The following is a 26,345-nucleotide window of genomic DNA, read 5'->3' as shown; positions in this document are numbered from 1 at the left end:
AGCTTATATATATATATATATATATATATATATATATATATATAGCTTAAATAGAATTAAAATCCTAAATTTATACTACATATGTACATAATTTTAAATTGTATTATATATATATATATATATATATATATATATATATATATATATATATATATATATATATAAAATTGAATTAAAATCCTAAATTTATACTACATATATATATATATATATATATATATATATATATATAATTTTAAATTGAATTAAGAGTAATATAATTGTTTTAGAAATAGCGACCAACTTTGGTCGCTATTTCTAAAAATTCAAAACTGATTTACCTACCAAAATTGCGACCAACTGTGGTCGCTATTTTTAATTCCAGACTGTCAAAACCGGGATCCCCTCCCATTCTTTCTAAAAAATTCCCAAAATCTCTCTTTTCTCTCTCACACTCAACCCCCCCCCCTTCCAACTCCCAGCACCAGAGGCCCCACCCACGCCACCAACGACCACCGCCCAACTGCCGCCGCCCCGTCGCCGTCGCCTCTGCCGCTGCTGCGTCTCTCTCCTTCTCCACCTCCTAAAAATTCTAGGTTAGAATTACAATTTATATCTTTTGTGTAAGCTTATAATGTTTTGTTTATTAGCTATGAATTAGTTTCAAATGACTAGTGTTTCAATTGATTATTTAACATTGTATTTTATAGAAACCTAGGGTTTAGGTTGTATTTATCATTATTTAACATTTTATAAAAATCTAGGGTTTATAGAAATCTAGGGTTTATAGAAATGTTAGGATATGACTTGAACTTTTAGTTTATGTTTAAACTCGTAGGATATGAATATAACTTTTAGTTTTTAGGTTTTGTTCTTGTGAATTGAACTTGTAGGATATAAATTGAAATTTTAGGATATGAGTTGAATTTTTAGGATATGAATTGAAACTTTTAGGATATGAGTTGAACTTTTAGGAAATAAATTGAACCTTTAGCATATGTATTGAACCTTTAGGATATGACTTGAACTTTTAGTTTATGTTTAAACTCGTAGGATATGAATATAACTTTTAGTTTTTAGGTTTTGTTCTTGTGAATTGAACTTGTAGGATATAAATTGAAATTTTAGGATATGAGTTGAATTTTTAGGATATGAATTGAAACTTTTAGGATATGAGTTGAACTTTTAGGAAATAAATTGAACCTTTAGCATATGTATTGAACCTTTAGGATATGACTTGAACTTTTAGTTTATGTTTAAACTCGTAGGATATGAATATAACTTTTAGTTTTTAGGTTTTGTTCTTGTGAATTGAACTTGTAGGATATAAATTGAAATTTTAGGATATGAGTTGAATTTTTAGGATATGAATAGAAATTTTAGGATATGACTTGAACTTTTGTGGATATGAATTGAACCTTTAGGATATAAATTGAACTTTTAGTTTATGTTTAAACTCGTAGGATAAGAATTGATGAACTTTTAGTTTTTAGGTTTTGTTCTTGTGAATTGAACTTGTACGATATAAATTGAAATTTTACGATATGACTTGAACTTTTTAGGATATGAGTTGAACCTTTAGGATATGACTTGAACTTTTGTGGATATGAATTGAAGGTTTAGAATATGAATTGAACTTTTAGTTTATGTTTTGGAATTTTAGATTGCCGGAGGATTATTAGAAGAGGTTGATGACGTTATTAGACATGCAATAGAACTTCCACCAAGAATAACTAAGACACAGTACCTGGCAAAGTGTGCCTTTAATTGTTCTTCTCATTAGCGACAATGATGATGAGAAGGCAATGACAAGTGTTTCAAATAGTGATGGTGTAGGTAGGAATTTAGTATTTCCTAAGTAGATAAAAAACGAGCTTATAGAGTAATTCTGTACTTCATTTTCCATAAGGAAAAGAAGTTTAATTGATAGTGACAACATTGATGAAGACGGAATGTTTTCCGTTGGTCGTGGCAGTTCCCATAAAGCGGGGATCATAAGACTCAATGATGACAAAGATTATAGGAAGTTTTGTTCTAAACTTTCTTCCAAGTCTGATCCGTACAAGCTTAATGTGATATTGGTGATATTTCTTCGGATTCAGACAATGATTTGACCGACAAAAGTATGGAAATGCTCTTAAAAAGAATTAAAAGTAAAACGTTTTTCTTGGTAGAGAAGGATGCTGAAAAGATTTTACCTTTAATTCTTTTTAAGAGCATTTCCATACTTTTGTCGGTCAAATCATTGTCTGAATCCGAAGAAATATCACCAATATCACATTAAGCTTGTACGGATCAGACTTGAAAGAAAATTTAGAACAAAACTTCCTATAATCTCTGTCATCATAGAGTCTTATGATCCCCATTCTATGGGAACTGCCATGACCAACGGAACACATTCCGTCTTCATCAACCGTTGTCACTATCAATCAAACTTCTTTTCCTCTTGGAAAGTGAAGTAGAGAATTCCTCTATAACCTCTTTTATCTACTTAGGAAATGTTAAAATCCTACCTACACCATCACTATTTTGAAACACATGTCGTTGCCTTCTCATTATCATTGTAGCTATAGAGATCAACAATTGATCAAAGACACACCCTGTCAGGTACTGTATCCAAGTTATTCTCTGTATCCAAGTTCATCCCGAGTAATAGTACCACGAGGATAATCACCAAAGCCACCAGACAGCTTTATGATGCCAATGAAGCAAGATGAGCTATTCAATGAAACTCGTATTGTAAAGAAGAAGAAATTCATACGCAGTCAACCACCTAATGAATCGGGCGAGGCAATCCAACTTTCGGACGAGGATACTGAAAGAACACTCCTTAAGTACTTTATATACTTTGAACTAGATAAAAAAACTTAGTTCTATTGTGTTAGTTCTTTTTAGTTCGAATGGGCTTGTAATAAGCGTTAACTTAGTTTTGTTAGCTTAATGTGTTAGTTCTATTGATTGTTGCTTTTAATTGTTGTTGTTGTTGTTGCTGGCATAAAATGCCTGTTTAGGATGTTTGGTAAGCTGGCAGGTGGTGTAGCTGCCAAAACAGGCAGTTTCTGCCAAAAATATACCAAGAAAAGCGACCAACTTTGGTCTCTATTTGGTCGCTTTTCACTATAAAAAAAATAATTTTGTGGGAAATAGCGACCAACCTTGGTCGCTACCTGCCCAGATTTCTATTAAAAAAATACAATTTCTGGAAATATAGCGACCAACATTGGTCGCTTATCTTTAAAAAAAAATTAAATTCTTGAATTTAGCGACCAACTTTGGTCTCTATTGTCCAGATTTTAAAATATAATATTTGGATTAGAGACCAAAGTTGGTCGCTTTCTAATGATTAATGATAAATTAAAAACAACGTATTTCATATGTAGAGACCAACTTTGGTCGCCAAATTTATATTATTAAATTAATATAGCGACCAAAGTTGGTCACTAAAGTCAAAATCAGAATATTTGGCCCTTTTAGCTTAGAGACCAAAGTTGGTCGCTAAATAGCGACCAACTTTGGTCGCTAAATAAAAGGGACCATCAATATAGCTACCAGGCGTGTTTGGTCGCTTTTTGGTCGCTTTTTGGGCCATAAGCGACCAATTTTGGTCGCTTTTTGTGGTCGTTTTTTTCCGGATTTCTAGTAGTGTTAGGTCATGAACATTCATTTAAGAACTTTGATGAAGTTTTCAAGCTGCCACAGAAGAGGTACGTAGACTTTTGTAACGATAATTATCAACTGGGGAATTATAGCAACAAGAAACTCAAATTTAGTCTCGACAACCCTAGTCCAAAACTTTTGGCTGCATCATCTTTTAACGAACGTCCCAAAGAAGACCCAAAGAAGCCACAATTAGATGATGATCAATATTCATTCAACAAGTTTGATGAAGTTCTCAGGCTGCCCGGTTCACGAGGTTCTACTACTGTAGGGCTCGGTTGTCATTCTCCTATTACTCAAGTCGTCCAAGGCGCAGAACTCCCGCGCTGTATTAAAAAATTACCAAGCCTAAAAATGGTGGCTGGATCTTTATACTTACCTAAAGAAAACCCAATGAAACCACGAGGTGAAGATGCTCATTTTATCCAGAAATTATTTCAAACAATTGGTGTAGCAGATGGTGTTGGTGGCTGGGGAAAAAAGGGTGTCGGCGCTAGAATATACGCAAGAGAAATTATGAGAAATTCACTTATTGCCGTAGATATTAATGAACCAAAGGGTACTGTTGTGAACCCTAAAAGGGTTCTTCAAGAAGCTTACAAAAACACAAATTCTGAAGGATCGTCAACAGCATGTATTATAACTTTGGACAGTGAGAAAAATACGTTACGCGCTGCTAACGTTGGTGACAGTGGATTTTTTCTGGTTAGAAACGGAAGAGTTATATACAAATCGCCAATACAACAACGGAGGTTTAACTGTCCATATCAACTGGGAAATGCTAAAGATAATCCTAGTGTTGCTCAAGAGATGGAAATAATCGTGGAAAAAGACGATGTTTTAGTAGTTGGAACAGATGGATTGCTTGATAATATGAATGAAAGTGAGATTGAGGAACTTGTACAAAGAGGGATTGATGAGAAGTTGAAGCCAAAGGAATTGGCTAGTCAAATTGGGAATGTTGCGTTGTATAACTCATTTGATAGGTTTGCAGATACACCTTTTGGAAGAGCAGCTGAGAGGGAATGGCGAAGTCATAAAGGAGGAAAAGTTGATGGTATTACTGTTATTGTTGCTTATATTCAATTATTCAAGTGATTATTTTGAGAAAAGGTCGATTGAGTCGAATATGAATTCAGTTATTAGAAGAAGTTGATGGAGCAGAAAAGTGGAACCAACAACAACAGTAACTTATCTCATAAGGGGTCCGATCGAGGAGAAAAGTGGAACCGAAGTGGAAATTAAAGTATTATATTTGTTAGGTTGCTTATTTTTTTGTCTGCACTTGCTCACTTTAATTAGTTCAGATGAACATTTTGGCCTTTAGATATTGCTAGCAAAATTTTGTATAAACAATACTATGAATTATTTGCAATTATATTTTAAAGATGAATATACAGATTTCATGGTACGACAAGAAGTTTTGTACTATTGCTTAGTGCTGAACTATATACCTTCATATTTCTTCCTTCAACAATCAATGTAGAATTAATTTCAGGAGAATTAGCATTAATCTTCCTTGACAATTAAAAAGAAAAACGTTATGTACCGTTGAAGAAATCCCAGAGTGATTGGTTATGTTGAAAGGAGAAGGCGCAGTAAAATAGTCATAAAATTAGAAAAACGAATGCTCAATCTCACTAATTATAAAGTATGAAAAAAATTAACACACACACACACAAACACATAATTAATCATGAAATTGCCAGAAGTATTATATTTGTTCATCTATGGGTATTTATAACTTTGCTAAAAGTAGAGTACCCGTTTTCTAAAAGAACTTTTTCTTATGTGAAACATGTGATAGAACTTAACAAACTTTGGACGTGTTTATTGCCAAATTAATGAAGCTGCTGTTAATTGAATAGTTAAAGCAGCTATAATGAACTGACTGGAGTCCCTTGATTCATGTAACTAACAAAGTGTTGAAAATAAGAGAGGATCTTCAGTAATTTGCCTACATGACTGAAATTTAGTATTTTGGAACTTTTTTGCTTCTTATTTCATTAAGTTCGCAACATTTGTTTCATGCACAAAATGAGATGATATTGTTTTTTTTTTTTTTGTTTTCTGGTTCATTTATAACGTAGTGTTCACGTCAGTTTGTGACTTGTGTGCATATCAACTATTTTATTGGTGTCTGATATCTCCTGCAAGTATAGATATTGGATAATTCTATCCACCAAGAATTAGACAGATGGGAAGAAATTACACAGATATTATTATAACAAAAACTATCCTACCAAATGAGTGTTCTACTTCAAATAATTACTTACAACATTTATTTATTTATGATTTTTTTTGGTCGGATATTTATTTTGGTACTACCACTTTGCTCATGCAAATATCAATCTTTGAGTAAAGAAAATCTCCACAAGATATTTACTCTCACATTAGTATATAAAAAGTTGTAGCACATTACTCTCACTGTTTTACAGATCTGTGGAGCACAACTACCATAAAAAGTTGCCACCAGCTTAGGAACACAAAATTTAAGAACCAATTCTAACAAAAATATGACAAACAAGTGCATCATCTTGCATTTCAAAATGGAACACTGACTCCATTTCTCTCCCATCCTTTCCCTTTTCCTTTTCTTATCACAATACCTCTCTTTGTTTCTTTTCCTTATAAGAAAAGGGGTTGAAGAATCTTGGCCTTCAATATAAAATATGAGAATGATGCATCAAATCATTAGCAGAACTCCAAGGTTCGGATCCTTTCGCATCTGGCTCATGGGATTTCATGCCGTCTACTATTGATGTGGGCACCGATAAATGGTTCAATATTTCCGTTTAACACAGCAGTAAGGTCAGACAATTGGATGCCCGTCTTTACATCTTCTACCAGTTTGTTTGGGTGAAATACATACCTTCTGGCCACTTGATTCCAGCTACTAGAGATAGCACTACTTCTAACGCTAGCCAAGTCGGAGACTCCTTGTTCCCTCATTACAATGAGAAGCTTTGCCTTTAATCTATTGAGGGCCTTCAGCTTATTTGCAAACCGGCTTCTTTCACCTACAAATAGCAACCGTTATGAAAAGGATCGGACATTTTATGGAGAAGTTAGAAACAGCTCAATAAAGTGCACACATAAATATAATTTGTAAAAGGAAAGCTAAATGTAAGGCATAAAACATTTAAGTAGATCAAATGCTCTCTCTTATTCCTGTTTTCACAAAACATTTTTTCACTAGATATACCAGAGCTCGCTGTAACACGTCTGCTTCAGGGCAGGGAGGAAATCCGTACCTTAGTCGAAAACATTGAGAAGAAAAAGAGATTTTAAGTATTTGTGTTGGACACCAATATCTTAGATCGTATCTCACAGCCATTAGAGAATCAATGGTATATAGGATAGTATCTCAAACACCTGCCTTGAATCTGTCAACAACATAGGAGCATACAATCTACTGCTGAATCTTGAAACAGAACATTTTTCTCCACCCCAACATGTAAAGTATCACATTTTTCTGTAGAATGACTTTTGAATGACTGACGGAAAAGAAATCTTTCAGGAATGATTCTAACATTCAATCAAGCAATCCTCTGAGTTCACTCAACAGTGGTATCATCAGTGCCAGACTTAATTAACGCGCCTACGTGATTAAGATGATATATAACAACTTACATGTATTATATTGACTTACAGTGTTCTATCGGGTGCCTCATAGAAATTTAACTTATTTGCATTTAACTTATTTGCTTGTTGACAATGTATCCAATCGTACATCTTGGAAACGAACAGTAGGAGTTCCCTGTCAAGTCATATATCATGCCCATGATTTGAGAATCGTGCTTCTCGACATATAATTTTTCGGTTTCTCATATTGTTTTAACCTCGGAGAAAGGAAAACCAAGAGAGTTGCAAGGTATTTTCTTGCACCAAGTATTCTTTGTCAACATGCTTTGGAAGAGTTTAGAGGATATTAGGAGGATGGTGGAACAGTACAGGGATAGGAAGAAGGATCTCCACATGGTGTTTATTGATCTGGAGAAAGCGTACGATAGGGTTCCTAGGAAGGTCTTATGGAGCTGCTTAGAGGATAAAGGGGTCCCGGTTGACTATATTAGGGTGATTAAGGACATGTATGCTGGAGCTAAGACTCGGGTTAGGACAGTAGGAGGCGACTCTGAACACTTTCCAGTTATTACGGGGTTGCACCAAGGGTCTGCGCTCAGCCCATTCCTATTTGCCCTGGTGATGGATGCACTGACTCATCATATTCAAGGGGAGGTGCCATGGTGCATGCTATTTGCTGATGACATTATTCTAATTGACGAGACACGAGGCGGCGTCAACGAGAGGCTAGAGATTTGGAGACATGCTCTTGAGTCTAAAGGTTTCAAGTTGAGCAGGACGAAGACGGAATACCTCGAGTGCAAATTTGGAGTTGAGCCGACGGAAGCGGGAGTTGAAGTGAGGCTTGACTCTCAAGTCATTCCCAAGAGGGGTAGTTTCAAGTACCTTGGATCGGTTATTCAGGGGATCGGGGAGATTGACGAGGATGTCACACACCGTATAGGGGTGGGGTGGATGAAGTGGAGGTTAGCGTCGGGAGTCTTGTGTGACAAGAAAGTGCCACCGTTACTAAAAGGTAAGTTTTATAGAGCAGTGGTTAGGTCTGCCATGTTATATGGAACTGAATGTTGGCCGGTAAAGAACTCACACACCCAGAAGATGAAAGTAGCAGAGATGAGGATGTTGAGGTGGATGTGCGGGCATACAAGGATGGATAAGATTAGGAATGAAGATATTCGAGAGAAGGTGGGCGTGGCCCCCATGGAGGACAAGATGCGGGAAGTAAGACTCAGATGGTTCGGGCACATTCAGAGGAGGAGCACTGATGCACCGGTGAGGAGGTGTGAGCGACTGGCTGTAGTGGGCACGCGGAGAGGTAGAGGGCGACCTAAGAAGTATTGGGGAGAGGTGATCAGACAGGACATGGCGCGACTTAGGATTACTGAGGACATGGCCCTTGATAGGGAATTATGGAGGTCGAGCATTAAGGTTGTAGGTTAAGGGAAAGTTGTGAATATTTCTACAGCACAATAGAGTGAGACTAGCTAGTTAGGAGTTAGACTAAGAATATAATTGGTCGTCTATTGATGCAGGGCTTTACCTGCTAGTTTTACTATACCAGCCATTTATTTCGTATTTCGTATTCTGTATTTCATATCTCTTATATTGCTGTTATTATATTATGCATTTTTATGGTACTAATATATCGGCTCCTGTTGCTTTTTTGAGCCGAGGGTCTCCTGGAAACAGCCTCTCTACCCTTCGGGGTAGGGGTAAGGTCTGCATACATATTACCCTCCCCAGACCCCACTTATGGGATTATACTGGGTCGTTGTTGTTGTTGTTTGTTGTTGTATGCTTTGGAAGAGTTTAATTTGACACGCACTCATCAGTCTCTATTAGAGTGCCTCCAGAGCAGTAACGCCACATCTCTGCCGTCAGCAGGACTGAATACAAGAGCTTTTCGTTATCTTCACCAATATTCAGATGCATAGACACATTAAATAGACTTTCTTTATATACATATACACACGCATATAATGTGTATGCAGAAACCTTAAATAGATCATAGTGCAAAAACACTCAAGTAATAGGAATCACCCTACAGAACCAATGACACTCCGCTCAAAAATATTATTACCTGTTGATCGGACTTGCAATCCTGTTGGAATATGCTGAATGGTGAGTGAAGGCGATGTGTTGCTCTGTTCCTCTTCATATGATGGTCGTATCGTGATTTCTAGATCCCTTTCATCAATTGAGAGGTCAGGGGACGATTCAAGAAAAAGAGGAATAACATCAACAGCAGCAGTTCCAGCCTTCAATTCATCAGGATTGATAACCTGTAAATTTTGTCGTTTTGATGAGCATCTAAGAAGATACAAGTATCTATCTCATCAGATAGAATCTTGTGTTAATGTAAGGTACAATGGTACATAATCATTGGTCAACAAACATGAGCTGAATCATCACTCCTTTATTAGTCAGTTAAATACTTCATCAGCTTAAATTTTGCTGCCTTCCTAACACTTGAAAGGAATTTCATTATTCATCTTAACTTTATGCACAAATAGAGACTATGAGGACATCATGGCATAAGGAGATCTTTTTACGTCTAAATAGAGGAGGATAAACAGTACTTCACCATGAAAATCGCTAGCCAAGTGATTTATATTCCACCTTCTTGGCAAATGAAAGGGGGATAGCTTTATTTTGATTGGGAGTTTATTAATAGGGAGAGAACATTGTACTTTGAGTTATATGACTGTTTTCGCTCCTTATTCTGCTAAACATTACAAACTCATGATACACTGCTAATACCTTGGTATTAAGTCCAGATGAAATTTGAGCCTGTGTCATTAATTATCACGTTCTATACATATACTATTTCAGAACTTGAAATACTATAGTTTTCTATGCTATAATATCACATCATGATAACTATATTATTTCTCCTCCCTTTTCAGTTAAATGTGGATAATCACAGTTTCCTTCATAACGTTAATGGTAGTGATCACATTTCATGACTGAATTAGATTAAAGAGGATTCCTGAACTAACTGTCAGTGACTGTGATTGATTGATCATGTCAGAGAAACTATATTAGAAGCAAAATGCAGCTGCAACACTGAGATTTAAGATGAATTGTTTTCCACTTTTTTTTTATTTAAAAAATAGAACATAGAATGTTTTTGTCTTAAGAGCTATGTTGCGCGGACTCTCCAAAATGTTGTTGCACCCGTGTCGGATCCTCCAAAAAGTGCACTACTTTTGGAGGATCCGACACGAACCTAACGACATTTTCGGAGAGTCCGAGCAACATAGCTTAAGAAGCTGACAGGGAAAGCATGCCTAATAACTCTCCAGAAACACATAACTCAAAAGGTTGAGGAGGGAATAGAAAAGGGCAATCTTAGGAACACAAAGCGCATAATATAAGAATTTGATAATGCATATGGCAACTGATAGCAAAGGGATAACTAAATCTGAGCTAAGTATCCTTAGAATACCTTTGAGAGATCTAATTTATTTTCAGAATTTCCACTCATGTAATGGATTCCTCTTTCCCCTGAAAGATAGCCATATGCCGACTTGAACTCTAACTCAATCATCGCATATTTGATACCACCACTATCTGAATCTTGTTTCTCAACAATCCTCGCCTTATGACATTGCTTTTCGGCCCATTTGATATACATTCTTGTCAGTTGTTCTGCCCAAATCTGGATCATAATTGGATAAGTGAGAAGCAGTACCACCTAGAGTACATTGCAACCATAAAAAAACTAAATACCTATCAGTTTTACACCCCAGTTACTATACCATTCTAATTTGTCTTTCAACAGCCTTTCTTGCCATTTAATGATAAAATTCCAATAACATAGCCAAAGTGAATAATATTCTCTTGTAAAAGCAAACTATCAATAGATGATATCTGTAGGCAACAACAACAATGGCCCAGTGAAATCCCACTAGTGGGGTCTAGGGAGGGTAGCGTGTAGGCATTCTATTATTATCATTTAGATCCTTCATCTATATAGTTTCTTACAGTGTGAGCCTTGCAGTAATTTCAGGGTACCTCAATTTAATCCAGCCATAACAGCTTCAAGTTTTCGAAGTAGTGTCTCCGACACAAGGGGGTAAAGCTACACAAATATAACCCTCTCTCCCTCCTTAGAAAACTCATTGACTTATTATTTTAACCTAAGATGTATATGGTCCTTTGCTACCAACCCGTAAGTATATTTGGCAACATAGCAAGAACGCATCACCTCTGAGTAAATGCCCTCATTTCCAGATTCAATGGTGACACATGCTCCCTCCATATCATATGGTTCCCTAAGAAGTTTGGACAGTTCATACTTATCTAATGACTTATTCACACTGACACAGGCAGTATAGGCCTGCTTTAAAAACTCATAGTTGATAGAATCCATTCCTGCCAGCTCTGTAATCAGCTTAGCTTCTTCAGCCTGCAGAATCACACTCAATCAAATAGAATCAAATAACACGGTTGAGTTTTATGGTTTTTCCTTTGAAGTATTAACAAATAAGGCAATAAACATATGGTGACAAGTGAAAACAAGCTTTGAGGACATGATACCTTGTATCGAAGGTCTTTGAGGGAATCAATGGCTTTGGCGCTCTCAGCTAATTGAACAAGGTCTTCATCTGACTTGGCTACGTCATCCCACAAATCATACTCACGAATAACTTCTTCCTGTTTGAGGCGTCTTGCTTCTTCAAATTCTAGTGCTGTTGGTGTCAACATCTCAGCACGGAGTACCAAATCTTCAATCTTCCTTTTCAAAGCGAATGTACCTACATCATGAAATCATCAATACCACCAACATTTAACAGACTATTACCTACTGTATACGCACTAGAATGCAAAGATTCTATAACAGTAACTAGATACCGTGTATAAACTTATGTTATGCCGACTTGGTTTGATATTAATGGAATTTATTTTATTTATCAATTAAAAAGGGAAATATTGTACAGCACTGACTTGTAAATAAATGTAAACTACTTATTAACTGGACAACGTTTAATCCCTTAATATCCCTTTGCTTAAACACAATTGTGTATTGTATACCTTCTCTTATTGATATCGTAGAATATGAATATATTGGCAATTCTAACTGAATTGTGCTCCATCCAACATGCCTCTTGACAAAGATTCTTTTCATCTGTTCTGTGTTTCCTCCCTTTAGAATCTCTACCTTATGTTCTCTCACCCAACCCCAGTTTGACGAATACTCCACTTCGCCTATCGGGAAGGGAAGTTGTGAAATGCCTATACCCAATCCAGACCTTTACACTTCCTTCCCGGCCTTAGTTTATCATTCTCATTCACTAAGAACTTGGAAAGTTTCTAGCTTTCTTTCAATTAGCCTGCTTATTTGTCTTTCACTCTTTCACTGAGCTTTCTCCGCCTCCGTCCTCTCCACGGGCGAAGCTACATGTTATAAAGGGTGGTCAACTGACTTGACCACCCTTCGTCAGAAAATTACACTGCGTATATAGGTAAAATATTAAATTTTAGAGGTATTTAACATATATTGAACACTCTTTCTCGGAGAATATTTTTTACTTTTTTTGAAGTTGAACACCCTTAGTAAATTCCTGGCTTTGCCACTGGTCCTCTCAACCACTAATTATTTCACACTACTAGTACTTGCACAAGCAATCAATAACGCAAAGTAGATGAATTCATACCAAGTACAACAACCTTGTAAAACAGGAGCATTAAGTAGGTAGTCTACTTAGCACTACCAATTATGAATTTATGATAGTTAAAGAACCACTGCCAGCAACAACAACAACAAAAACAAAAGAACCCTTGATATAAAAGCAAAGTAAATGACTTGACTGTGCCAAATTCACACGAATGACTCTGATAATGAATTCTGAATTTCAGCTAAACAATGCAACTACCTCATCTAAAAACTTAAAGTAAAGAAGATGGTGGTTTTACTTATTTATTTCAAAAAGTTAAAGTAAAGCATGAGCAGAGAAGAGGGAAGAAAGAGAAGGGAAATTACAGACCAAGCTCTTTGTAGAACCTGTTCTTGTCATCTATATGCTGATTATTAGTATAAGCTCTAATTCTGAAAGCAAATATCCTTGAAGGAGAAGAGGAACAACTAGCTTCTGCTCGTACAGAAAAAGGGTCAGCACCCATTTTAGCCATAGTACACTATTACTAATGGGGGTGGATAAAATAAGCTTTCTTGAAATTCCGACCGCCGCGAAGAAAACGGGCTTAGGGAAGAGGGAAGTGGTGTTGGGGCTGTGCGCGTGCCACATTCCTGTTTTTATATTTTTCTATGGTGTTGCTCTTACTTTACTATCGTCTAATTTTCTTTTTATGACCCAAAAAAAGAAAAAGAAATCCCCAACATATATTCTAAATTATTATTGTTTCTTCTCCAGATATTTTTCTTTTGTCCGATTCTTCTCCAGATATTCAAATTAGGGACAGCTAGTATATCTTTTCCAGCAATTGACGCTACCATTCAGGTTTAAATTGTTACAGTACTTAATAAACTAGAATGAAAAACCTAACCTATTGTACTGTAAGGAATGACACAAGTTATTTAATAGCTTGTTTGGATGATTGTTAATTATTGTATGGTATGACATTTTTATTTTAAATATAATATTTATTTTTATTGTTATTTAAATTTTATTGTATCGTATCGTTAAATTCGTCGTTACGTAACGATGAAAAGTGCCACTTATGATCAATTTGATGTGATAGCGTCGTTACCTTATTTTTTCTCTCATCTTGCCTCTTTTTGTTATTTAATAATCCTAGTTTATCATTTATCTTATATTTTTATATAATAATATTACCTCGTACCTTTCTTTTTCTTTATATATTGCAAGTTTATTCTTCATATTATGGGCGTATGACATCACGAAACTGTTAGAATATACTATAAGTCATGCGTATTGTTATAGTATTCTTTATGAACAATTATTTATTTACTTGTTTAAATTCAATAAAGTTTCATTTTAAATAGATCATGTGTTGGTTTGTGCGTCCATTGCTTACATAGTAGATGATTTAGTGTATAGAGTTTAGCTTATACACGGAAGATTAAATCATCGGTTCTTGTAAGACATAAAAGTTAATGTTCACAATCTAATGATGGAATTGGACAAATCATCGGAATGATTGTAGCACAAGATTAAATATAATTTATCTTGATTATGGGAATGGTTTAATTCCAACTTCTTGTGCTAGTACATTTTGTATGTATTGAACGGATCAAGTAGAGATGAGTATTTTATACTGACTTTATAAAATAATTTCTCTAGTCCATTTAATGTACTTATACTCTTAATCCTGATATAATTATTATTAGTTGTGTATGTCACTTGTTGTTTTGATTTATTAAAAGGCGAGATTCTTTCGCGAGTCAATAAGCCTGGTAAATTGGATAACAATGATATACATTGGCGAAGTAATAATTAGTTGATGGAATTCATGTCTCGATTTTGAGATTGATGATACTCCTTTATGAAAGCTTATAAGTTTTCATGTGTAAACCCGGCCGGTGGATTTTGTATCCGACACATGAAATAAGTTAAGTGTAAGTCTAAAGGAAGTAATCAATAAATTAAATAGTCAGTAATTTAATTTGATTGATTAGTATCTGAATCTTAACATGGGGAGTTAAATAAGGTTTTATGGAAGAATTTCGAAATTGAACTAAGGAGTGCAATTACGAATTTTTAGTGGGATAATTCGTAATTTATTATGATGGAAATTAATTTCAGAATTTCGAAATTAATATCATAATAGGAAGTCTTGTTAATTAAATTATGTGGTCCCTATTGTGCCTAAATAATAGAAAATAGTGGAAACTGTTACTTAATGGGAAAGAAAACGTGGAAACCGTCCGTTAGTGGGAGAAAGAAACCTAACAGGTTTTGAAAACGGTTTTGACCTAAAACGCAGCTATATATATATATATAAGGGCTGGACGTTTTTGACAAGATTCTGACTGCGGTTTCTACTAGAATTTTGCCCACCCAAAATTCTCCATTTTCGGTTATTGTTTGGGTAACACAGTTGAAGACTATGGAAATCTGCTGGTGTGTTTTCAACTGAGGAACTGGAGAACGACATAGATTTGTTGTGTTTACGCTTCAAGAGGTAATCCTAAAATCTTCATACGTGCTAGTTGTTTAGATTACACGTGAATAAGATTCTGTTATTGCTTCCGCTGTGGTATATATTCCTACAATTGGTATCAGAGCCTACTTATGTCTAATTAAATAATTAGGATAAACCATAAGGATTAATATCATGTTCTATATGCAAGTTTTGAATTACATGCAAAGTTTGTTTTTCTGAAAACCTGCATTGTTTTTTGGTGTGATTATCTGTTATGGATTGTGTTGATTATTCTGAAAACTTGATGTATCCTTTTAATATTGGTGATGTTGAGTTAGAATAATCTGAAAGTTGAATTTTATCATGTAAAACGGAAAAACAAGTTTTGCCGAATTAGGGCAGAAAATCGGAGGTCAAAAAGGTGACGGACTCCGATTGACCTGAAACTTGGCAGGTCCATGCGAAACGGCCCAGTGAGCAATACAAATGGATTTCATCATGACTGAAGTCATTTTTTGGGCTTTCGGGGTCATTTAGATGGTGTTTTTGCTGTTTTTCTAAAATTCTGAAAAAAAATTTAGTTGTTTTTAATTCCAGTAATTGTGGGGATCAATTCCCTTGGTCCCCGGGCTTAAAAATTAGTGATATAATGTTTTTACACGTTGACGTAGGTCTTCTTCCATATCGGATAAAAATATTATGAATAATCACTATGTTATACTAGTCATTGATTATTTGTATTTACTCTCCATCTGAGTATGCATGTTGGTTCAATGGGACTAATATATGTTGAATGTTGATATTCACTTGGCTTAAATTAACAGTTTACTCTCCATCTGAGTATGACATGTTTAAGTTTATGGAGTGAAAATCTGTCATTATATATGTATATTGCAAGAATAGCTTCTTTCCCATCGAAATTTGTTGTTCAAGGTGCATAGATTGTATATATATAATGTGTTTTGAATTTTAATGTTCATAATACAAACTGATTTGATCTATTTAAATATTTAATGTCTCCCAGATTAACAATGACTGCTTTTAATCCCCTTACTGCCATTCTTACCCAAAACAAACTTGAGGGTCCAAATTATGTTGATTGGAAACGAAATTTGGATATTGTTCTAATTGCTGAAGAGTACAAATTTGTGCTCGATGAGGTGTGTCCAGAAAAACCTGGAGATGATGCCACAGATGATGAACAGAAGGCTTACCAGAAATGGATTAAGGCTGATGAGATGGCGCGGTGTTACATTTTGGCATCCATGTCGAATGTTCTGCAACATCAGCATCAGTCGATGGAGTCTGCTTATGACATTCTGGAAAATCTCAAAGAAATGTTCGGAGATCAGAATCGTGCGGCTAAGCAGACTGCCATGAAAACCCTTCTGAATACCAAAATGGTTGAAGGTTCATCGGTCAGGGACCATGTTCTGAAGATGATGAGTCTTCTGAATGAACTGGAGGTCCTTGGAGCTAACATTGATAAAGACACGCAGGTTGAAATGATCCTGCAGACTTTACCTGACAGTTTTCAGCAATTTCGCCTGAATTATAACATGAACAAAATGGATTTGTCCCTTGCAAAATTGTTGAATGAGCTGCAGTCGGCAGAGACTATTATCAAGTCCCAAGCTCCTCCCGTGGCATTGAATTTTGAGGCAGGTTCTTCTTCTAAGCCGAGAGGCGGGCAGAAAAAGAAAAAGGCTCAAAAACCCTCTGTTGGTGGCGCGACTGCTGGTGTGAAAAAGGCTAAGGGCAAGTGTTATCACTGCAAGCAGCCCGGGCATCATAAGAAGCAGTGTCCAACTTATCTGGCCAAGCTGAAAAATAAACCAGGTGATTTGCATCTACTTGTCGTTGAAACATTTTTAGTGGCTGTTTCTACCATGTCATAGTGTGTAGATTCGGGAGACACTAATCATATCTGCACTTATTTGCAGGGGTTTCAGGTAACGCGGCGGCTAAGTAGAGGAGAAATCAATGTTTATCAAGCAGACGGTTCAGCAGCCCCAGCTTTAGCATTAGGAAATATTAGTATTTCGTTTGGTAGTGGTAGAGTTTTAGCTTTAAAAGACACATTATATGTACCTTCCGTTAGAAGGAATTTAATTTCGGTTTCTAGCGCTATGAGAGATGGTTATGATTTTAATTGTCATGACGTTGATAAATGTGTTATTACTCATAATAAGCGTTATCTCTCTTCGGCTACATTGATTAATGGTCTTTTTGTTGTTGACTCTATTCCTAAACTGTTACCACCTAAAGAACTGAATAATGTTGATTTACCAAGTAAGAGAAAACGTTCTTCTGAATTGAGTGAAACATATTTATGGCACTTGCGTTTGGGTCATATAAATCTAAACAGAATTTCCAGGTTGGTCAAGGATGGACCTTTAAGTTCATTGAAAGTGGAGGCACTACCAACTTGTGAATCTTGTTTAGAAGGAAAAAATGACAAAACAAAATTTCCCCTCAAAAGGAAATCGGACAAGTGATAAATTAGAGTTAATTCATTCTAATTTGTGTGGTCCAATGAATGTCCAAGCAAGATGTGGTTTTGAGTATTTTGTGACTTTCACAGATGATTACTCAAAATATGGATACATTTATTTGTTGCGTCGAAAGTCTGAATGTTTTGAAAAGTTCAAAAAATTCAAGACTGAGACTGAAAAGCGACATAATAAACATATCAAGACACTACGATATGATCGTGGTGGGGAGTATCTCTCTACGGACTTCATTGGTTATTTATCAGAATGTGGAATTACATCTCAATTATCTGCACCTGGAACTCCACAACAAAATGGTGTAGCTGAAAGAAGAAATAGGACTCTTATGGAAATGGTTAGATCAATGATGAGTTATTCCGATTTGCCTTCGTCTTTTTGGGGACATGCCTTAGAAACGGCGAATTATGTTCTGAACTTAGTTCCTTCAAAGTCAGTACCCTTGACCCCTACAGAATTGTGGACTGGGCGCAAGCCTAGTCTGCGGCATATTCGAGTTTGGGGTTGTCCGGCACATGTGCTAAAGGGGAAAACGGATAAATTGGAGGCAAGAACGGATGTATGCGTGTTTATAGGTTATCCAAAAGGGACGAAAGGTGGTTTATTCTATTGTCCTAAAGAGAAAAAGGTAATTGTTAGCACAAATGCCAAGTTTCTAGAAGAGGACTATTTGATGAACCATGTTCCTAGAAGTAAACTCGTTTTACAGGAACTTAGCAAAGGAATGGAAACTCAGTCATCTGAAAATCAAAACGACCATATCCAAACCCCGGAAGTCGATTTTGACATACCATTGCACTTTAGTAGTGGGAGAAATGTCAATAGACTTAATGTCCCACAAGAACAAGTGCCCGCAGTCATACTACCACAAAGTAGTGGGAGTCATGTTGAGCAGACTGCACAATAGGAAGAAGTCGTTGATATCCCTGTGGATAGCATGGAAACTCAGGCTCCTGATGATGTTGTGGTTCAACCACAAAATCAAACGTGATATAGTTGCAACTGATGTAGTGCGTAGTCATAGTGGGAGAGAAATAAGACAGCCAGTTCGTTACACGCTCTTGGGAGAATCATATGATAGGATCCCTGAGGAGCCTACCTCCGAACCTGTCAATTACGACCAAGCACTACATGATAAGGATGCCGATAAGTGGGTTGCTGCTATGAAATCAGAGATGGAGTCTATGTACTCTAATCAGGTTTGGGATCTTGTAGAACCAACTGATGGGGTTAAACCCATTGGATGCAAATGGATCTATAAGAAAAAGAGAGGTGTAGACGGAAAAGTACAAACTTTTAAAGCAAGGCTTGTAGCGAAAGGGTTTACTCAGAAAGAAGGGATCGACTATGAGGAAACCTTCTCGCCGGTAGCCATGCTTAAGTCTATAAGGATTCTCTTATCCATTGCTGCTCATTATGATTATGAGATTTGGCAAATGGATGTCAAGACAGCTTTCCTTAATGGAAGTCTTGATGAGTGCATCTATATGATGCAACCAGACGGTTTTATGGAAAGTGGCAAAGAGCACATGTTGTGTAAGCTTAAAAGGTCCATTTATGGACTAAAACAGGCATCTAGGGCATGGAACACTTGTTTTGATAAGGCGATTAAAACTTTTGGTTTTGATCAGTGTCTTAACGAATCTTGTGTATACAAAAAGTGGGATGGGGACAAAGTGGTGTTTTTGATCTTATATGTAGATGACATACTGCTCATAGGAAATAATGTGGGCATGTTGAATTCAGTTAAGCAGTGGTTGTCCACACATTTTGATATGAAAGATTTGGGAGAAACGGCTCATATCCTTGGGATCAAACTCTTGAGAGATCGCAAGAAAAGGATATTAGGCTTGTCCCAAAGTCTTTATATTGATACAATACTCTCCAGGTTTAGCATACATTATTCCAAGAAAGGATTCCTTCCTTTCAGACATGAAATTTCTCTATCTAAAGATCAGTCTCCTAAGACTGATGAAGAGATAGAAAAGATGAAGGCAGTCCCTTATGCATCAGCTGTGGGGAGCCTCATGTATGCTATGTTATGCACTAGGCCTGATATCTGCTTTGCCGTTAGCGTTGTTAGAAGATTTCAGTCTAATCCTGGGAAAGAGCATTGGACGGCGGTTAAACATATAATCAAGTACCTGAAAAGGACTAGGGATTACATGTTGATCTACCATTCGGATGACCTGGTACCTATTGGTATACTGATTCGGATTTCCAATCAGATAGAGATTCTAGAAAGTCTACCTTAGGTAATGTGTTTACTCTTGGAGGTGGAGCCATAAGTTGGAGGAGTATCAAGCAAACTTGTGTTGCTGATTCCACCATAGAAGCCGAATATATGGCAGCCTCTAAGGCAGCCAAAGAGGCAATTTGGCTCGGTAACTTCCTGAGAGAGTTGGGTGTGGTTCCTTCGATTCAAGCGCCAATTACGCTTTACTGTGATAATAGTGGTGCGGTTGCAAATTCAAAGGAGCCACGAAGCCATAAGAGGGCAAAGCACATTGAGCGTAAATATCATTTAATTCGTGATATAGTGCAGAGAGGGGATGTAGTGGTCACCAAGATTGCGTCAGAGAACAACTTGGCAGATCCGTTTACTAAGAGCTTACCACAGAAGACTTTTGATAAGCATGTAGAAGGAATGGGTGTCAAAATTGTAGACGCATGGTTATTAGTCTAAGTGGGAGATTGTTAGAATATACTATAAGCCATGCGTATTGTTATAGTATTCTTTATGAACAATTATTTATTTACTTGTTTAAATTCAATAAAGTTTCATTTTAAATAGATCATGTGTTGGTTTGTGCGTCCATTGCTTACATAGTAGATGATTTAGTGTATAGAGTTTAGCTTATACACGGAAGATTAAATCATCGGTTCTTGTAAGACATAAAAGTTAATGTTCACAATCTAATGATGGAATTGGACAAATCATCGGAATGATTGTAGCACAAGATTAAATATAATTTATCTTGATTATGGGAATGGTTTAATTCCAACTTCTTGTGCTAGTACATTTTGTATGTATTGAACGGATCAAGTAGAGATGAGTATTTTATACTGACTTTATAAAATAATTTCTCTAGTCCATTTAATGTACTTATACTCTTAATCCTGATATAATTATTATTAGTTGTGTATGTCACTTGTTGTTTTGATTTATTAAAAGGCGAGATTCTTTCGCGAGTCAATAAGCCTGGTAAATTGGATAACAATGATATACATTGGCGAAGTAATAATTAGTTGATGGAATCCATGTCTCGATTTTGAGATTGATGATACTCCTTTATGAAAGCTTATAAGTTTTCATGTGTAAACCCGACCGGTGGATTTTGTATCCGACACATGAAATAAGTTAAGTGTAAGTCTAAAGGAAGTAATCAATAAATTAAATAGTCAGTAATTTAATTTGATTGATTAGTATCTGAATCTTAACATGGGGAGTTAAATAAGGTTTTATGGAAGAATTTCGAAATTGAACTAAGGAGTGCAATTACGAATTTTTAGTGGAATAATTCGTAATTTATTATGATGGAAATTAATTTCAGAATTTCGAAATTAATATCATAATAGGAAGCCTTGTTAATTAAATTTTGTGGTCCCTACTGTGCCTAAATAATAGAAAATAGTGGAAACTGTTACTTAGTGGGAAAGAAAACGTGGAAACTGTCCCTTAGTGGGAGAAGGAAACCTAACAGGTTTTGAAAATGGTTTTGACCTAAAACGCAGCTATATATATGGATATAAGGGCTGGACGTTTTTGACAAGATTCTGACTACGGTTTCTACTAGAATTTTGCCCACCCAAAATTCTCCATTTTCGGTTATTGTTTGGGTAACACAGTAGAAAACTGTGGAAATCTGCTGGTGTGTTTTCAACTAAGGAACTGGAGAACGACATAGATTTGTTGTGTTTACGCTTCAAGAGGTAATCCTAAAATCTCCATATGTGCTAGTTGTTTAGATTATACGTGAATAAGATTCTGTTATTGCTTCCGCTGTGGTATATATTCCTACAGAAACGACGACAACAATACAATCTATCCAAATATTGTATACATCAAAACGATACAGTACAATACTTTATGAAATGATACATAACAACCATCCAAACAAGCAGCTAGTACACTGCCAAAAAGACGTTGGACTGATTCAATTCGTTCATTATTTAGGTTTATAATAAAAATACGTGTTGTTTACCACTAAAACTATACAATTGAATTTGTAACGTGGTTTATAAACAAGTGGATCGACTTGATCCTAAAGTACAAAATGAATAATAACATAAACAAGAATACGAAATAAAATTAAGGGAAACACAAGCCTGGGAATGAATTTAGCCTTTCTAGTGACAAAAATGAGAACAATATTCAAGAAAAAAAATTGAGAATATAAAAATGAGAGCAAAGTATAGCTTTTTTGTGTACAGAATGTTTCGTATCCCATCAAATGATGCTAGTACTCCTATTTATAGCCTTATTTTGGGAGAAAAGATCCCCAAATCAAGCTCCTCTTGAATGAGAATAAAATCGTCATTGATGATTGCATAATGGTTGGTAATAAATATTGATATTCTCTGTAATGGTTACTCATTGAATGCTTCTCGATATCCAATCTTTGAATCTTTATTGTCGGCTATTCTGCCTTAGGGATTCACCCAGCACCGGTAACATACTTGCATCCGGTGCTAGTTATTTGCTGACTCGCGTCCCACCTGCCTTTAGTTCTACACGTCACTTCGTCATTCGTCCAACTGCCACTAACCAATTTTACCTCATACACTTTTTTTTGAATATGGAAAGCATGTTAAAAAAAATTAAAACATGAAATTTAAGAACTTCACGATATAAATTTTAAACCTTTTTGAACACTAACAAAAATTAAATAAAAATACTTTCATAAGTCATTTTAAATGGTAGTTGTGTATAAAAATTATATTACTAGCTTGTAATGCCGGTAGAAAGTGGAGAGGGAGGCACGGAGTAATACTTAAGCGATAATTGTGAGAATTGAAGTTAAGAGGTCCTGTGTTCAACAACATGTCAGCCATCATAACTCAAAAAAAATTCTCTCTCTCAAAAAGATCTCTTGAAACAGTATCTTCCAAACATGGATCCCCCATTAATCAAATCATATATTCCACCGGAACCTCCGGATAAGCACAATCAAATGGATGTAAAATTAATCCAACCAACCCACTCCTATAAGGAAATGCTCTTGGACAAACTGGAGAGCCATAAAACTGATTACTACGAAGTTGACTCGTATCCAAATTTAGATCTCAATAAAGGGAAACACATAAAAGGCTCAATCCCCTTTTTCCAGGATGAAAAAAAAGCGTTTCTACCTTCCATGGCGTTACTCCGTGATCATCAAAGTCTTCAAGCGAAAGATGCCTCACTATTTCTTCGGTCTAAACTAATTGAACTATGGACGACATCCGAACAGTTAATCTTGATTGACCTAGGATGGGACTTCTACATAGTCAAATTTAATTAAGAAGAGAGTATAGTTAAGGCACTCCACCTTGGCCCTTGGTTCATCTCCGAAAATTTCTTGTCTGTGCGGAAATGGGAACCTAAATTCGTTCCTCAAGAAGCCACCCTCACTTCTACTGCCATATGAATCCGGCTTCCACAATTACCAACAGAATTCTACAATAAGGATATCCTAGAAAAGGTTGGAAGGAAGCTGGACAAACTATTAAAAATCGACCATTGCACTTCCTCTACTCTCAGGGGACGATATGCCCGTATTTGTATCCAAGTGCCACTGAAAACCCCAATGGAAACATCGGTCATAATAGGAGACCATAAATAGGCAGTGATCTATGAAGGTGAAGGGACTCTGTGCACCTCTTGTGGCAGAATTGGGCATATTGCAGTAGGTTACAATTACCGGGCTGCCACACCCAAAACAACCCATGAACCACAGGAAACACAACAGAGGAAGGCAGTGCAGACTGAGGAGAGTGAGTGGAAAACTGTCACATTCCCAAGAAGAAGGAAGCAAGGGCTAGCAAAATCAACAAATATAAATGGCGCAGGATTAAATAATCCACACCAAGCTCCACAAGCGGACCATATACATGTAACTTTGTTTGATGCTAACTCAGGTAAATTTTTTCAAACTCAATCTCTGTGTTACAATTCAAAAAAAGTCAACCCCCCCCCCCCCCCCCCAAATTCCCAAAAAGGCCCAATGGCCCAATGAACAATGCAAGCCCCACCAAGCCACAAGGGCTGACCCAACAACGGCCACAACCCTGTACGCGAGCCCAGCCCAGTACAAGGGTCAAACAGAAGGCGGGGCCGGGGCCTGACGACTCCACTAACCCCAATCATGAACCCCTCGTTCAAGGCGCCACTTTGAGCCCAACTACCGAGATCTCTCATCTCAAAGATGGAGAGATACCCAATGGGGCCGATATCTCTTCTCCAAATGGTTTCCACTCCCAATCCGCAATTGTCAACCCATCTAACCCCCCAAATACACTCACCTACACTTCCCCTACCAATCCTTCTGAAACAATTTCTAATGGGGAAATATCAACAGTCACCACCAAAAATCAAGTGCCCTATCTGGTACCCCCCCCCCAATCTCCATATGAAAAGACTCAAACCATCAATTTCAATAGATCCACAATTAATGACCAATCCACCCCTAGCTCCGATTTCCAGTAACCCTTTCCACTGACCGAGATTTGACATTGAAGGGAGTACTGATGGAATGCCAGTCCCGTAAGATCACCCCTTTCATTACCCAAAGTAGCAATGCCAAGAAACACAAAAATGGAAAACGAAATGCCACCAACTATCATCACCTCCCTACCGCCGCCACTGGACCACCAACCGGCTTCTTAGTTAGAGGTTTCTCTTCAGGGCCAGGGCCTCTCCTACAATTGTACCCTAGGCAATCAGAAGGTGACCTTGATTGTACAAAACCCAGTTCACCTAGCCAGAGTCACAGTGGAAGCGTTGAGCAAAGCCCTAGCGGCCTTTGGGCCTCTCTTATGGCAGTCGATGGTCAATAGAGACAGCAACTCACCGATAACCGACCCCCAAACACTCAGCAGCCACATGTTGCAGAGCTTCCAAACCCTACCATTCTTCCCAGACCTGACGAAGGAGGATCCATCGACGGAGTCGGTCTTCATAATAATCGACCATCAGAATCAACAAAGGCCATCATCTTCTACACCAAGAGAGAAAAGCACTTCACCCCTTCTCCACAACATCAAAAAAGGAATCTCTAAAGTCCTAGAAATCCTTAGGAAGAAAAACACACCAGAGGAAGAGGGAGAAACATATGCCACACCACAAACGGACTCGCTCCTACTGGACTCAATGAGAGCGATAGAGTTCAGTACAGAAACCATCGAAGTGATAGTTTTTCTTTGTCCCAGATCGATGGTCAAGTGTGGAATGAGTCTGGTCTCCATCCAAACCCATGGTCCCATCAAGCCACTACTGAACCTAACCCCAGTGCTGAGTCTCAAGAGGAAATCCCCATCACCTCCAACGAAGTGTCCGCAAGGACCATGGAACCCTCAAGAGGGACCTCACCAACCACCCCCAACTACATTGATGAATTACATCATATGGAATGTTAGGTGAGGGAACAATGCCGAATTCAAGAGGCACTATTTAGAAATGGTGAAAATGCACAAGCCACAGTCATGCTTGTTCTGCTTGAAACTAAGATGGCAGCCCACCAGAAGTTGGCTCAAGAGCTCAAATTTGATATGATCATCCAGTCTCCGGCAGTAGGGCTCTCTGGAGGAATAGTGTTCATGTGGAAAGAAGAGTATGTGGCAGTTGAAGAGGTGGCCACTACCCCCCAAGGCATCCATGCAATGGTAAAGGTGAGTCCTAACCACCCTCCATGGCTCTTCTCTGCTATCTACGCTAGTAACATTTTAGCTAATAGGAAGCTTCTATGGGAGAAACTAATCAAAATATCAAAGAACCTCACAACTAACTGGTTTGTAGGAGGAGACTTCAATGAAGTCTTAAAGGCTAGGGATAAATTTGGGGGCAACCCCATAACCCTCTGCCGCAGCAATCTGTTCTGGCACTGTATAAATGAGTGTAACCTTTTAGACCTAGGCTATAAAGGAAGTAAATACACTTGGTCTAATAAAAAGGTACAGTAATAGAACATCGCTAATTCTGGGAAGAATAGATAGGTGCTTTGCCAATGAAGGCTGGATTCAGCAGTACCCCGAGGCAACCGTACTGCACCTCCCTAGGACCCACTCAGACCACTGTCCCCTTCAAATTAATTTGGTAGGGTCTCCAAACAATAACCTTCCAAGGCCCTTCAAGTTTGAGTCAATGTGGGCTAGCCACCCATCCTTTCCTAACATCATCAATATGGAATTCTCAGATCATTCCAACCTCCTCCAATCCACTGATTCCTTCAAGACACTGGTCACCAAGTGGAACCACGAAACTTTTGGAAACTTCTTCCACCAAAAGAGAAGAATCCTAGCAAGAATTTCTGGAATCCAGAGATCTCCTAACTACTACTTCAGTAG

General features: G+C 37.2%; 3 protein-coding genes across 5 annotated transcripts in view; 2 read left to right on the top strand and 1 right to left on the bottom strand.

Annotated features, from left to right (window-relative positions):
* Positions 1-3,990: 3,990 nt before the first annotated feature.
* On the top strand, positions 3,991-4,734 carry LOC104244447 (probable protein phosphatase 2C 55). Its single transcript, XM_009799869.1, has one exon. The coding sequence runs from the start codon at positions 3,991-3,993 to the stop codon at positions 4,732-4,734; it is 744 nt and encodes a 247-aa protein (XP_009798171.1).
* Positions 4,735-6,006: 1,272 nt separating this feature from the next.
* LOC104244426 (peptide chain release factor PrfB3, chloroplastic) overlaps positions 6,007-26,345 on the bottom strand; it is a 28,453-nt gene continuing 8,114 nt past the window's right edge. Inside the window, exons 1-6 of one of the 3 annotated variants that reach the window (XM_009799840.2) lie at positions 13,212-13,496; positions 11,764-11,981; positions 11,432-11,632; positions 10,670-10,882; positions 9,302-9,503; positions 6,007-6,656 (exon numbers count right to left, since the gene is read on the bottom strand). In XM_009799840.2, the coding sequence (XP_009798142.1) occupies positions 6,370-6,656; positions 9,302-9,503; positions 10,670-10,882; positions 11,432-11,632; positions 11,764-11,981; positions 13,212-13,356 (1,266 nt within the window). In that variant the 5' untranslated portion in view covers positions 13,357-13,496 and the 3' untranslated portion in view covers positions 6,007-6,369. Of the gene's footprint in view, positions 6,657-9,301; positions 9,504-10,669; positions 10,883-11,431; positions 11,633-11,763; positions 11,982-13,211; positions 13,498-26,345 lie in introns of those variants that run through there. The other 2 variants (XM_070165270.1, XM_009799847.2) reach the window with 2 other exon arrangements.
* LOC138883404 (uncharacterized) lies at positions 16,323-16,819 on the top strand. Its single transcript, XM_070164087.1, has 2 exons — positions 16,323-16,701; positions 16,809-16,819. The coding sequence occupies exons 1-2, from the start codon at positions 16,323-16,325 to the stop codon at positions 16,817-16,819; spliced, it is 390 nt and encodes a 129-aa protein (XP_070020188.1).

This window comes from Nicotiana sylvestris, chromosome 12 (assembly GCF_000393655.2).
Source record: "Nicotiana sylvestris chromosome 12, ASM39365v2, whole genome shotgun sequence".
Lineage (NCBI taxonomy): Eukaryota > Viridiplantae > Streptophyta > Magnoliopsida > Solanales > Solanaceae > Nicotiana > Nicotiana sylvestris.
This window is presented reverse-complemented; position numbering and strand designations above follow the sequence as displayed.